The 13,694-nt window shown below is 36.6% G+C and overlaps 1 protein-coding gene across 5 annotated transcripts in view; it reads left to right on the forward strand.

Moving 5' to 3' along the window:
• Positions 1–13,694, forward strand: part of KAT6B (lysine acetyltransferase 6B) — a 195,231-nt gene that overhangs the window by 122,504 nt on the left and 59,033 nt on the right. For all 5 annotated transcript variants that reach the window (XM_039235103.1, XM_039235106.1, XM_039235107.1 and 2 more), the window contains exon 4: positions 3,999–4,107. In XM_039235103.1, coding sequence (XP_039091034.1) covers positions 3,999–4,107 — 109 coding nt within the window. The remainder of the gene's footprint in view (positions 1–3,998; positions 4,108–13,694) is intronic.

Raw genomic sequence — 13,694 nt, forward strand, 5'->3', positions numbered from 1 at the left:
TGAAAGAACAATATATTGAACACCCATGTAACTTTTACATAGATTCACTAACCTTTATTACCTTTAATATATGTAAAAGTACACAGTTTTTCCCCCTGCATCTGTTGAGCGTAAGTTATCAAAATCAGGACACTTGACTCCAAAACATTTTAGCACATGATTGCTAAGAATGAAGACATTTTTCCATATAAACACAATTGTGTTGACTCAGGAAATTCATGTTCTATCTAGTTTGTATATTGTCTTTATGTATTTCCCTAATTATCCAAATAATGTCTTTAACAGCTGTCAGTACTTTTTTTTTTTTTTTTTAATCCAGAATCCATACAAGGATCACAAACTATTTAGTTTCCAGACCACTTTAGTTACCTAAATCAGTTCTGCCCTTTATTGGGTCTTATGTGACATTGACACCTTCTGAAGAGTCCAGGTGAGTTGTTTTACAGAATGTCCCTGAATTTGGATTTGCCTGATTGGTTCCTTATGATTAGATTCAGGGTAAATAATTCCAGCAAAAATACTACGGAGACTGTGCTGAATCCTTTAGTGCAACACTTGGGAGGCACATGATGTCAGTTTGTCACAAACTGGTGATAGTGTTGGTCACTTGGTTAAGGAGATATCTCTACTGTAAAGCCACCTTTTTATCATTATAATTAATAAATAATCTATGGTGGGGCTCCTGGGTGGCTCAGTTGGTTAAACGTCCAGCTCTTGATTTCAGCTCTCATGATCTCAGTGTCATGAGATTGAGCCCCGTGTCAGGCTCCATACTGACACTGCAGAGCCTGATTTGGATTCTCTCTCCCTTTTTCTTTGCCTCTCCCCCGCCTCCCCTCTGAAAACAAAGTAAACAAAAATAAAAATAATCTATAGCATATTAGTGGTTGCTTTTTAAATAGTTTTAAAAACATGCCATTGGTCATGGGAGAAGTTGGATGGAAGAGGTTATGAGCACATAAGTAAAGAGTAGTTACTCCCACAGATGGAAAGATAATTTTTCTGAGAAGAGGGAAGTAGGGAGTGAGAGAATAAATAGTGAAGGTGAGAAGTATGCTTTGGTGAAGACAGAGTTGTGTTTAAATGCTAGTTCCACAGTTGAACTCCTGCATCTTTACAAAAGTTACCTAACCTCTCAGATCTTCAATTGGCTCCCTAAAATGGGCATTATATAAACAGTTCTGGCAGAGTTATTAAGATGATTAAATGAGAAAGTATGTAAAGTGGCCTCTAACCTTGCATCTACACCAGGACCTTTGCATGGGAGATGAGGATGAATTGCTTCCTGAGCAGGTTGCAGTTTAAACCTATCCATGGATGTTAATTCTCCAGATTAGTTTGAAATATTCAGTAATGTTGATAAGAAAATGTGATCAACATGTTAGGTTCTTTTATGAAATTTCAAAGAAAGTGATTAAGAATTAGATGTTTGGTTTTCATTTCCAGACCTCTTACATATATGATTTGTCTGCGGTGGACTTGTGTAGAATCGAATTGCCATTTATTCAGACCTCTTTCTGACTGCAATCCATTTTAATCTATTACCAGGGAGTATTTTTTGAAACAGTTTATATGAAGTCTGATTGAGAATAGTGAATAATAATAATTTTGTGACCCATTTACATGCATTACTGTAAAAGTTTCATTTCTTACAAGTGACAATTTTTTAAAGTTAATTAGACTCGGCTACACTGAGGTTAGCAAAAAGTGCTTTGAATTATCAATAATTCAGCAGGGCAGACATTTCTGTATAATGCAGTGGTTTTATAGAGTATTGTGAGATAGTTATCCCTAAAATAAATGGTTGTGAGCATACATCAGCATGGTGGGGTTCACTTGAATGTAGCATGAAGTGATAGCATCTATGCTTTCTATTATTGGGCCAAGTGTGGGACATCAGTCTTTCTGGCCATGAACTACTAGCAACCTTTGTCCTTTGTGTTACCTTTGGTTAAAAACGAAAAATGAGCACGTGTGCTGGCTGATGGCCATGTCTTTCTCACAGCTAAAATTCATTGGGGTAAAGAAAAATGGGATTGCAGATTTGGATTTGTTTCATTGCATGAATGATATGTGACATTTTGTAAATTATTTATCACCACAAGGATGGCAGCAATGGCTTGAGCATTGTTATATCAAATGAAAGCAGGAATCCCATTAGTACAAGGACTGGGTTTTAGCTAGAATCTATCAGGGGAATGTTGTCACTTTAAAACCAGATTGTTCTTTTAATTGCTATTTAAAGGAACAAAAGTGTTCCCAAGGTACTACAGTTGAGCAGTTGCAAGTAATAACTATGGATCCATAATTATGCAGTGCTGATTATCTGGCATTTAAAAAATTGTGGCTGGAGTCAGTGACCAATTTGTTGTAGCTTGTCTTTTTTGGTTTTTCTAGTACAAAGTGTTTCTATGCTCTGCTTTTTTAACGGTGGCTACAAAAATACAATTGCATAGCTACTTCTGAAAGTAAGGCCTGTGCATATTAAAAGAACAAATTAAACTGAAAATAAGGGCAAGATAATGAATACTCACATTGTCAGGTGAAATTAATAATCATAATTGAAAAATTTTGCACATCCTTAGTCATAAGATAAATTGTGTTTTTTGATGACGTGTTTTCACAGTGAACCAAGACATTTGTTGGAATCATTATAACCATTTGAAATACTATGTTACAGATGAGGGTTTCTTCTTTTAACTAGCATATGTTCCTTTCATTTATTCAGCTAACATATTTTGAGTGCCTACTGTGTATCAGGCAGTGTATTAATTAGGTATTTCAGATAGAGTAGCTGAACAAATAAGGGTTTATTTTGTGCTGATGTATATTTATAAAGTTAGAACTTACAAAATCTTGTTCTCAATTTATATTAAAAACATTTATGATTATGGTAACTTTCGTTGCCCTGAATTTTCGATTCTTGAGATTCAAATATAAATACGTATAGTTACATTCAGATGGCTAGAGCCAACATGTTTGAAGCCTTGGAATATGCAATAAAAGTTTAATTTTCATACAGTTTGGACTGTTCAAAATAAATGTGACCAGATCTCTAGACACAGTCAATTTATTCATATGAATGGGGATATTAGCATCACTCATAGTCATAAATAACAATGGAGACACTTAGATGTATATGCAGACTTATCCATTGTTAAAAGCAGTTTCCTTAGTGAGAGGTAAGGAGTGCTAGGGGGTTAGACAGATGTTTTGTTTTTTATTTTATTAATGTGGGATGTCAGAGATTGAGAGTTTATCTCCTTTGTGTGACACGGCATGGTTTACTTTTGAAGACCTTGGTGCCGGAAAAACCTTGTTAATGATCCTTTGAGCTTCCCAAGTGATCCCACAGAATTTTAAAGTTCTTGTTTAGTTCTGACTCTGTTATTATGTCACCTAAAAACATACCGATATTTTATATCAAAAATTTAAGAGATGGATAAAACTAACTAGCGCTAAAGCATTTAATAAAGTTTAGTTAAACCATCTGAACTAATTAGTTGGTATTCATAAATTATAATACTGAAAATGAATCAGTTTATTTTAGGTATGTAGGTTATGAGAACAATTGAGATTTCAGGTGAATCTTTTTGTTTGTTTAAAGTAATCTCTGCACCCAATGTGGGGCTTGATCTCATGACCCCAAAATCAACAGTCACATGCTCTACTAACTGAGCCAGCCAGGCACCCCTGAAAAGAATCTTGAATAATGTTCATTTCAGGAAGGTTATATAATATATAAATGTTGTAGATTTGCTTGGATTAATATAAGTTACTTCTGAATCTTACATATTATACTTAAATGCATTATTCAGGTAATACTGTAGCATCAAATGATTAAAGAGGTTTTTTTTTTAATTAGAAAATGTTGTTTTGAATACCTTATTCAGCAGTTTCTCTTTATTAAGGAAATACATAAGAAGTTTTGACTTTATTTTGTTGTTAATTTTGAAATGGAAAACTGACAGTATTTATTCATTTTAATTTTATCATAGCCCCGTGCCGATCCCATTCCGATATGTAGCTTCTGTTTGGGGACTAAAGAATCAAATCGTGAAAAGAAACCAGAAGAACTCCTTTCTTGTGCAGATTGTGGCAGTAGTGGTAAGTTGGTATTTTTTAATGTGTGTGTGTAGTTACTCCTCTATACCTTGTATGCTATTTATATCTCTATCAAAACTGCACTTGTTTTCATAGGTTTTAAATTTAATAACTAAGTGCAACTAGAGAGGAAAATATATGTTAATATACAACAGTGACATAATGTTATTCTGTATGTTTATATAATACTATATGTTAATTTTTATAATTAAGCTTTGCTTTCATATCAGCATTCGTAACTTATTGTGCAGTATTTTACATTGCAAGTAAATTCAGTGTAGAGAATTCTGTGTTTTCAAGCTGAATAGAACTGGAATCACTTGTTTTATATAGTCTGCAGTCTCAGATTAAGAGATTCTAAAGTTGGAATATATAGTGTTTCAGGTCGTGACACCTACTGGTGAAATATAATATTACAACCCAGCTCTGCATGACTCTGAATGAAAAGGACAGTGTTCTGGAAACTGAAAGAGTCAAGAAATCATCAGGCATGAAAAAAATCTAGATTGTCTAGAATAAGATAGGAAAAGAGTAGCCTTTGTAGAAGTTGATGTTGAAATCAAGGAATTGCTGGGTAGGGAACTGGATCAACATTCAAGATGCTGTCAAGTAGCCGTCACCTGTGCCTTTTTCTCAGTCTGAGTTTTTTAAGACCACATCTCCAGTTTAAAATGGAAAATAAAAGTCAAATTGTGCTTACATGAAAAGAATTTGTCTTACCAAGTCGGTCTTCCTGGGTGCTAATTAGATGATAGTTGCCTACCTTCTCTCTCTGTCGCTCTCTCTATATAGTTATATGTATGCATATAGACAGACAGACACACCCCTGCCCCACACAGACTGAGTGGCAGCTAATTGGATTTTAAAAAAATAATCTCTTTGCTAATCTTTAAATTTCCTTCTCTGCTCTCTTCTCTCTTCTATCACTTTTCCCCCACAGTGTTATTTTAACATTCATAAGCAAGTATTTCTCTAGTTATAATTATCTTTAAGAACAACAACAAAGCTGCAGAAGACCGTAGCATACTGTCATTTAGGAAGTCAATATAGTGTAGTGGTTAAGAACAAACTCAAGAGCCGACCATAGCCCAGTTCTTGTACCTTGATTTAGTTACTTACCTATTTTGTGCCTTGATTCATCACTAGAAAATTAGATAATGGTAACACCTACCTCTTGAATGTTGTGGGTGTTCAGTGAGAGAACACAGGTAAAAAACCTAGCACAGGGTCTACGGTAACTATGGTAAGTGTTCTGTAAATGCAGCCAGTGTCATTATTTGGCATGTTTGCTATTGTCCTTGATTGCTGCAAGTAATTTCAAATCTTATCACCTTTTTTGACAGCTGTTTGATGGTTGGCTAGAGGAAATGTTTCACACTGAGGAATGACAGTGTTGTGTCATGATTCTTCCTCCTCCTATAAAGGTTTAACTTGATAGGCTGTAGGCTGTATGTGGTTCTGCAGTTTTCAGAACCCGTCTAGGAGGGGAGAGCCTTGGAAATAAGACATTTCAAACTCTGCCTGAAAAATGCATTCTGACAGTCTTTTTGATAGGCTTTACAGATTCATTAAAATTCTTTACCTGCTCATGGTATCATGGATAGTGACAAAAGGGCATGGAAACATTATCTGTACATTCGGTTTAATAAATTTCAGCCCTACAGTCTCCCTGTTTTATCCTGGTAAGGTAGTCCCTCACTCATCACTTCCGACTCTGGAGTTATCTTTTGGGTTTTCTCACGAGGCTCATTCTGAATGAATTATTCTTTTGTTTAACTGCCTGATCAGTTTAGTGGTGTTCACTTATCTAGGGTTTACCCTTTGTTATTTTTAAGGTGGTACTTTAAAAACTACCTTCACTGTTTTATTTTTTGAGTGTCTATTTGTCTGGAGGCCGAGACAGATTAAAAGTGCACTTAAGTGTGGGAAGAAAAGTTCCCTTCATATATTTCCTTACCTTTGCTGATACACTTACTTGAGTTGATAAGGAATTCGAGATCATTATCTACTAGATCATAACTTCAAGGCCTCCTTCACAAGGTATAAAGGTGTAATTCTAAACAGGTAGATCTTAGATTTTCTGATGTAATCAATCTCCCTTCGTCTTTCCCAGATTGAAGACCTGCCAAAGGAGAGGTTTGATCTCTTGTATACTTTGAGGTCACCGAAATTTTTTCCCCCTAAAGTTTCTTATTTTACCAGGGTATGTGGGTGTAATGTTAGGTTTTCTCTTCAAAAACACTTTTGTTTTCTTTTTTAACAAATGGAGAAGAATGGACTAAGGATACTGTCTGGAAGGCTTATATAGTTAGAGTCATTTTGTGAGCCAGTCTTCCCTCCTCCTCTCAGGTAGAAAAAGCCAGAGACTTTGGAGTCAAGGTATGGGTCATGGCAGAAATTCAAGCCCTTGGGGGCATCAGATCCCTTTGTTTAGGATAGAGGATCTTGGAGAGCTGCTCTGGACTCCGCCATGTGGTCTGGCTCAGTGTTAAAGTTCACCTAATATTTCCTTAAATGTGCTTTGCCAGTCTGGATTTGGCTACTTTTGTCAAAACAACAACAACAACATTTTTCCTAGCTCAGGGCGATGCATCATAGACATTTACTTCTTCTGGTACATCAGAGGAGTAGACTTTGTTATTTGCTACTCTTTAAATAGAAGAATCAAAACAAAATATAGGTCTTCTTTGGAGAGCTTCGGGAGATTTTTGTAGTTTTAATGTTCTGATGTGACACTTGATAATTGTAGGCGAAAAACCAATAATATAGGCTGTCATAGCTCAACGGTACCCTCTAATAATGGTGGAAATCCCATTGTCACAGTCCAGTCCAGTTTCTCCAATGGGAATTACAGAGTGGTCAGTACCCCTAGTTGGCCTTATGGAAATGGCCAGTATCTCACACTCAGAAGAATCCACTGGTTCTCAGATTGAATTGAAACTGCTTGTAATGATCAAAGGACTCTCTAATGTAAAATGTTCATGTGAAAAAAATACCCAAAGCAGTATAAAACCAGAAAAAGGAAATATAGATGGCAGCCTATAAGGAGGATCATTCTTAAATGTGTTTCCCATATGTGCCGTTTGGTTTGTAGTTGCCTGTCTGAAGTACCATTTGTATGATGTCACGCCTAGTTTCTGCTTAGATTTCATAGATGAGAGTAATAAATGTTTCCTTCTCCTTACATCATAAAGTAAGCCAATTAGAAGTGTCTCTATTTTTAAAATGGCTTAGTACTGCAAATGGGCAGTACTTTACTTAACTATGTTTTTCCTGTTGAAAGTTCCTTTGAAAAAATAATTCAGGTTTGCAGACAGTAAAAATAAGAGGTGAGGTGCCGAGCGCACAGAGCCCCAAATGTGGTTTTCCAGTTTTCTGCTCACTGGCTGTGTAAGTGCAATTTTTATATCTGTAAAATGAAGAGGGTGATGTCTGCAGCCTTCCACCCATAGAGCTGATGTGAGCATACAGTGAGATAATGATGTGAAGATTATCGGTAACTATAAAACATTACACAGACGTGAAGGATTATTCTAACCACTAATACGAATGCGGGAATCATCAGATAGTCTTCAGGTCTTTGGAAATGTTGGGACTAGGAAGTGATTTTACTTGACTTTCATGGATCAACCTACTTTGAAATTAACACTGTTATATTCTCTTTGCCTCATTAAGACCAAATTATCTTTAATTAGCTTCACATAAGTATTAGATATTATACCAAATGAAATTTTGTGTCTGCTGCTCAGATTGCTGGGTGGTTAAATCTTACTTACAGATGAGTTGTGTGCATGTGTGTTTTCAAATTAGCAAATCTAAGATAAGTGTACAGTTCCAAATTACAGCTTTATTCTAAGTGGAAGCTCATGGAAACTGAAGACAGAGGCTGCTGTGATGCAGCTGGGAAGGCAAGAACCACACCTTTGTGTAGTAAAGGGAGGAGGAGCTGTGGCATCAAATGTCAGTATGCCCTCAGGAGACCTGAAGTCTCTGCCGGGTTTCTTTAGTTGTGTGTTAACCGTGAACAAAACTTGCCTGCCTTCTCCCAGAGTGAACTGGTAGGTGCAGTATGCAGATAAGTAGGTATATAAAGAAAGATCACTCATTTCTTCAGGTCACTGTGAGAAAATTTCCAGGGATTGGTTGGTTAGTTACCCAATTTCACACTGAGTCAATCCTGACTGAATGATTAGGTTGGGAAGGAGACCCTTGACTCCAGAGAAACCTAACGATGGAATCCGAAGAGGAGTACATAGGTTGGAGGAGGAAGGACTGTTGAGCCCTATCTTATCCAAGTCCACAGCTGGATTGATCATCCAAGTGGAGAAACAGGAACTAGAAACTTTGCGCCTGGCCTTTTACTTCGCTGAAATCGTGCTTGTCGGGATTAACAGTGACATCCACATAGCAAAATCTAAAGGTCACGTTTCGGTCTGTATCAGACTCTACTGCACAACTCTCAGTTCATACCAGGGAGTCCTCAGCCCTGTGTAGCCTGTTGAGAATCTTTTTCCTTAAGTGTTCCTTTCCTTTGGCTTCTGTGATCTCATATTCTCTGTATTTTCTGTCACCACTTACTTGTATACATTTTTTTGTTAGCTCCTTTGTATCTCTCCATCCCCTAAATGTTTCTTCAGCCTTCTGTCCTTAGCCTTGTGCTTCTTTGCTTCATAGCTTCAGATACTTAGATATAAATGCCTTCAGAATTTCGCCACTTGGATGCCCTATAGGCTTTTCAGAGTTAAGTATCCCAAACAGGCTGTCAACCTTGCAGTGTCCTTGCCACACCAAAACAACAGTATGATAATCTGTTGAAATCTCAGTAAACTGACTTCTTTCTTCTCCTCATGGATTCCCATTTCAGCAAATGGCATATCTCTGGCTATTCAGTCATTTCCACAAGCCATCCTGCGTTCTATTCTCTCACACCAAGGAATCACTGAAAATACATCGATTCTGTGTCCTAAGCTATATCACACATCCTCAGTATATCCACACACTCCCACCAAACCCTCTCAGATCTGCTGTTATAATAACCTAAATATAATCGTGACTCTTTTTCCCCTCCTCATCTATTTTCCATGCTGCAAGGCTAAGTGAAATTTTTAAACTTTAAATCTATTCACAGATTTATTTTAGTGGCTACCAGTTACCCTTAGGAAAAATCCAAATTTTTTAACATAGGCCCCAAATCCTCTTCTGATTGGGCTCCTGTTCACCCTGTTTTTGCTTCACTACCCTCTCCCTGCATATTGTGCATACTAGTTATGTCAAACCTTTCCTTTATGAGTGTGCCCTGTTCCCCTCTCACTCAGCACTTGCTAGCTTCTTCCCGCCTTGCCCTTCCACTGGTCCCATCTAATCCCTCTCATCCTATGGGTCTCTTCTTTAGGAAGATCTTCCTCTCGCCTGCAAGATTCACCCATACCCACTCGGTTACTTCTAATTCTTATTTAATGTGTCTCTTTCCTCCTAGACTACATGATCTGAAATGCCTGTCCTAGATGGGCAGATGGTTGATCAGATAGCCAGTCCGAGGGTCCCAGTGTTGGGGTGTTTATTAGCTTCCCATTGTTGCTATAACATATTACCACAAAGTTGTTGACAGAATTCACTTCATTGAGTTTCTAGGACCAAGACTGCCCCTCTTTTCTCTCTCTCTTTCTTTCTTTCTTTTCTTTCTTTCTTTCTTTCTTTCTTTCTTTCTTTCTTTCTCTTTCTTTCTCTCTCTCTCTCTTTCTTTCTTTTTCTTTTCTTTCCTTCCTTCCTTCCTTCCTTCTTTCCTTCCTTCCTTCCTTCTTTCCTTCACATACTTGTATATATTTCAAAAAGTAATCTCCTTATAAAGATGACAGTTATTTTCTAAGATAATGTTTCTTGACATTCTCCCTGATTCTGCTATGAATATGCCTTCTCAAATCAGAATCACTCACTAGAGGCTCTCTGTATTATCTTCCCCCACACATTTGGAAAGCTTTTTTCACCATGAAGCCAATGTGAATGTTGTGTGTGTGTGATTATACATATATATATCATTTTAATTCCAGTATAATGTACAGTATTATATTAGTTTCAGGTGAACAATGTAATGATTCAGCAACTCTAAATATTACTTAGTGCTCTATCAAGTTAAGTGTACTCTTAATCCCCTTCACCTATTTAACACATCCCCCCACCCACTTCCCTTCTGATAACCTGTTTGTTCTCTATATAGTTAAGAGTCTGATTTTTTGGTTTGTCTTTTCCCCCCTATGTTTTGTTTCTTAAATTCCACATATGAGTGAGATCATATAGTATTTGTCTTTCTCTGATTGACTTATTTCACTTATTATAATCTCGAGATCCATTCATGTCATTGCAAATGGCAAGATTTAATTCGTTTTTATTATTTTTACTTTTTTAACTTTTTTTTTTTTTTTTATTTTTGAGACAGAGAGAGACAGAGCACGAACTGGAGAGGGGCAGAGAGAGGGAGACAGAATTTGAAGCAGGCTCCAGGCTCTGAGCTAGCTGTCAGCATAGAGCCTGACGTGGGGCTGGAACCCATGGACCGCGAGATCATGACCTGAGCCAAAGTTGGACACTTAACCGGCAAAGACACCCAGGCACCCCTTAATTTGTTTTTATGACTGAATAATATTGTCTTATATTATATTTTATATATATTGTATATATACACCAGATCTTTATCCATTCATCTATCAATGGACACTTGGGCTGCTTCTATAATTTGGCTATTGTAAATAATGCTGCTATAAAATATAGGGGTGCATATATTGTTTCAAAGGAATGATTTTGATTCTTTGGGTAAATACCCAGTATTCTGATTATTGGATCATAATGGTATTCCTATTTTTAATTTTTTGGGGAACCTCCATAACATTTCCCACAGTGACTGCACCAGTTTGCAGTCCCACCAACAGTGCATGAGAATTCCTTTTTGCCCACATCTTTGCCAACACTTGTTGTTTTCTTGTGTTTTTTATTTTAACTATTCCAACAGGTATGAGGTGATATCTCATTGTAGTTTTGATTTGCATTTCCCTGATAAGTGATGAAAAGCATCTTTTCATGTGTCTGCTGACCATCTCTATGTCTTCTTTAGAGAATTGTCTATTGGTGTCTTTTGCCCATTTTTTAATTGGATTATTTGTTTTTTGAGTGTTGAGTTGTATCCATCCTTTATACATTTTGGACACTAACCCTTAATTAGTTATGTCATTTGCAAATCTCTTCTCCCATTCAGTAAATTGCCTTTTAGTTTTATTGATTATTTCCTTCACCATGCAAAATCTGTGATTTCAGGTCTCACATTTAGGTCCTCAATCCTTTTGGAGTTTATTTTTGTCAGTGGAGTAAGAAAGTGGTTCAGCTACATTCTTTTGCATGTAGCTGCCTGTTTTTCCAAGCACCATTTGTAGAAGAGACCGTCTTTTTCCTACTGCATATCCTTGCCTCCTTTGTCGAATATTGACCATATATCACGGGTTTGTTTCAGGGCTTTTTATTCTGTTGCATCAATCTATGTGTCTCTTTTTTTTGCCAGTACCATATTGTTTTGATTACTACAGCTTTGTAGTATAACTTGGAATCTGAAATTTTCATACCTCCAGCTTTGTTTTCTTTTTCAGGATTGCTTTCACTATTCAGCGTCCTTTCTGTTTCCATACAGACTTTAGGGTTGTTTGTTCTAGTTCTGTGACAACAAAAATGGTTTTGGTATTTTGTTAGGGATTAGATTAAATGTGTAAATTGCTTTGGGTAGTATGGACATTTTAATAATTGTTCATCCAACTCATGGGCGTGGAATGTCTTTCAATTTGTTTGCATTGTTTTGAATTTCATTAATCACTGTTTTATAAGTTTCAGCGTATAAGTCTTTCACTTTCTTGGTTAAATTTATTGCTAGGTATTTTATTATTTTTCGTGCAGTTGTAAATGAGATTGTTTTCTTAATTTCTCTTTATTCTGCTTCATTATTAGTGGATAGAAATGCAACAGATTTCAGGCTCACCTGGGTGGCTCAGTTGGTTAAGTGTTCAACTCTTAATTTCTGCTCAGGTCATGATCTCATGGTTTGTGGGTTTGAGCCCCATGTCTGTCTCTGCTCTGACTGCATGGAGCCAGCTTGGGATTCTCTCTGTCTCTGTCTCTCTCTTTCTCAAAATAAGTAAATAAACATTAGCAAAAAAATAAATGCAACAGATTTCCATACATCAATTTTATATCCTTCGACCTTACTGAATTCACTTATCAGGACTAGTTGTTTTTTGGTGGAATCTTTTATTTCTCTCTGTATATAGTACCTATATATAGTACCATGTCATCTATAAATAGTGAAAGCTTTACGTTTTTCTTACCAATTTGGATGCCTTTTATTCCTTTTTCTTAAATCTGATTGCTATGGCTAGGACTTCTTGTACTCTGTTGAGTAAAAGGGGTGAGGTCTCTTCGGGACCTTAAAAACTGTCAGGTTTTTTTGTTGTTGTGTTGTTTGTTTGTTTTTAAGATTTTATTTTATTTTTTTAAGTTAACGCTCTACCCAACGTGGGGCTTGAACTCACAACCCCATGACCTATTGTCATAAACTCTACCAACTGAACTAGCTAGGCACACCCAAATCTATCAGTTTTTCACCATTGCATATGATGTTAGCTGTGCCAACATCCCCATTTTGTTGCTGGCTGTTAGGTGAAGGACATTCCCTGCTTCTCAAGGCCACCCATTATTTCTTGGCTTCTGGTCTCCCCTTTCTTCCATCTTCAAAGCTAGCAAAGCTGGGTGGAGTCTTTCACATCCCCCTTTTATCATCTCATTTTACTAACCCATCTGGAAAAGATTCTTTTGTTTTTAAGTACTCATTATTAGACTTGGCCTACCCATATAACCTAGGATAATTTCCTCATCTCAAGACCTATATCCTTAGTCATATCTGCAAAGTCCTGTTTACTGTGTCAGGTAATATAGTTATAGGTCTTATGGATTACAGCATAGACATCTTCGGGGGGGGCATTTTTCTGTCTACTAGAGAGCCCATGGGTTTTGTTCCTCCCACAGACCAAAACTTTTTACATGCTCCAAAAATTATTTTTACTGGTTTGTGGTTTCATTGGTGTTTGTTTAAATAGTATTCCTTTGGTTTTGCTAGATAAAACTACTGTAAGTGAGGATGCTTCATATGTATTTGTAATAAGAATGAATGAGTGAATAAAGACACGTTATTCTTTTAAATATGGTTAAGTGCACATCACAAAAGTGAAACAAACTCCAGAAAGACAAACCACTATCAAATGTGTGAGCAGAGGGAACCTACGTATTAGAGGGAATTTATGGAATGGTTAAAAAGGAGGTAAGAATTTCATTATCAGTAGCATTTTCTTGTCCTTTATCTAATTACTATAATTGTGTAGTGATGTTTCAAGCTCAGTTACAGTCTTTTGTGTTAATTTAAAGTGGCCATGAGAAAATAAAATGGAAATGTTTCTTCATCCCTCAGCATCTTTTACAGAATCATAGAAATTTAGAGCTGGAAGGGATCTATGGCCAATTCTCTTGAGCTAAATAAAGGTAAGATTGCTGCCTAAAGGGAA

This window comes from Hyaena hyaena, unplaced genomic scaffold, assembly GCF_003009895.1.
Source record: "Hyaena hyaena isolate Hyena2069 unplaced genomic scaffold, ASM300989v1 scaffold_97, whole genome shotgun sequence".
Taxonomy (NCBI): Eukaryota; Metazoa; Chordata; class Mammalia; order Carnivora; family Hyaenidae; genus Hyaena; species Hyaena hyaena.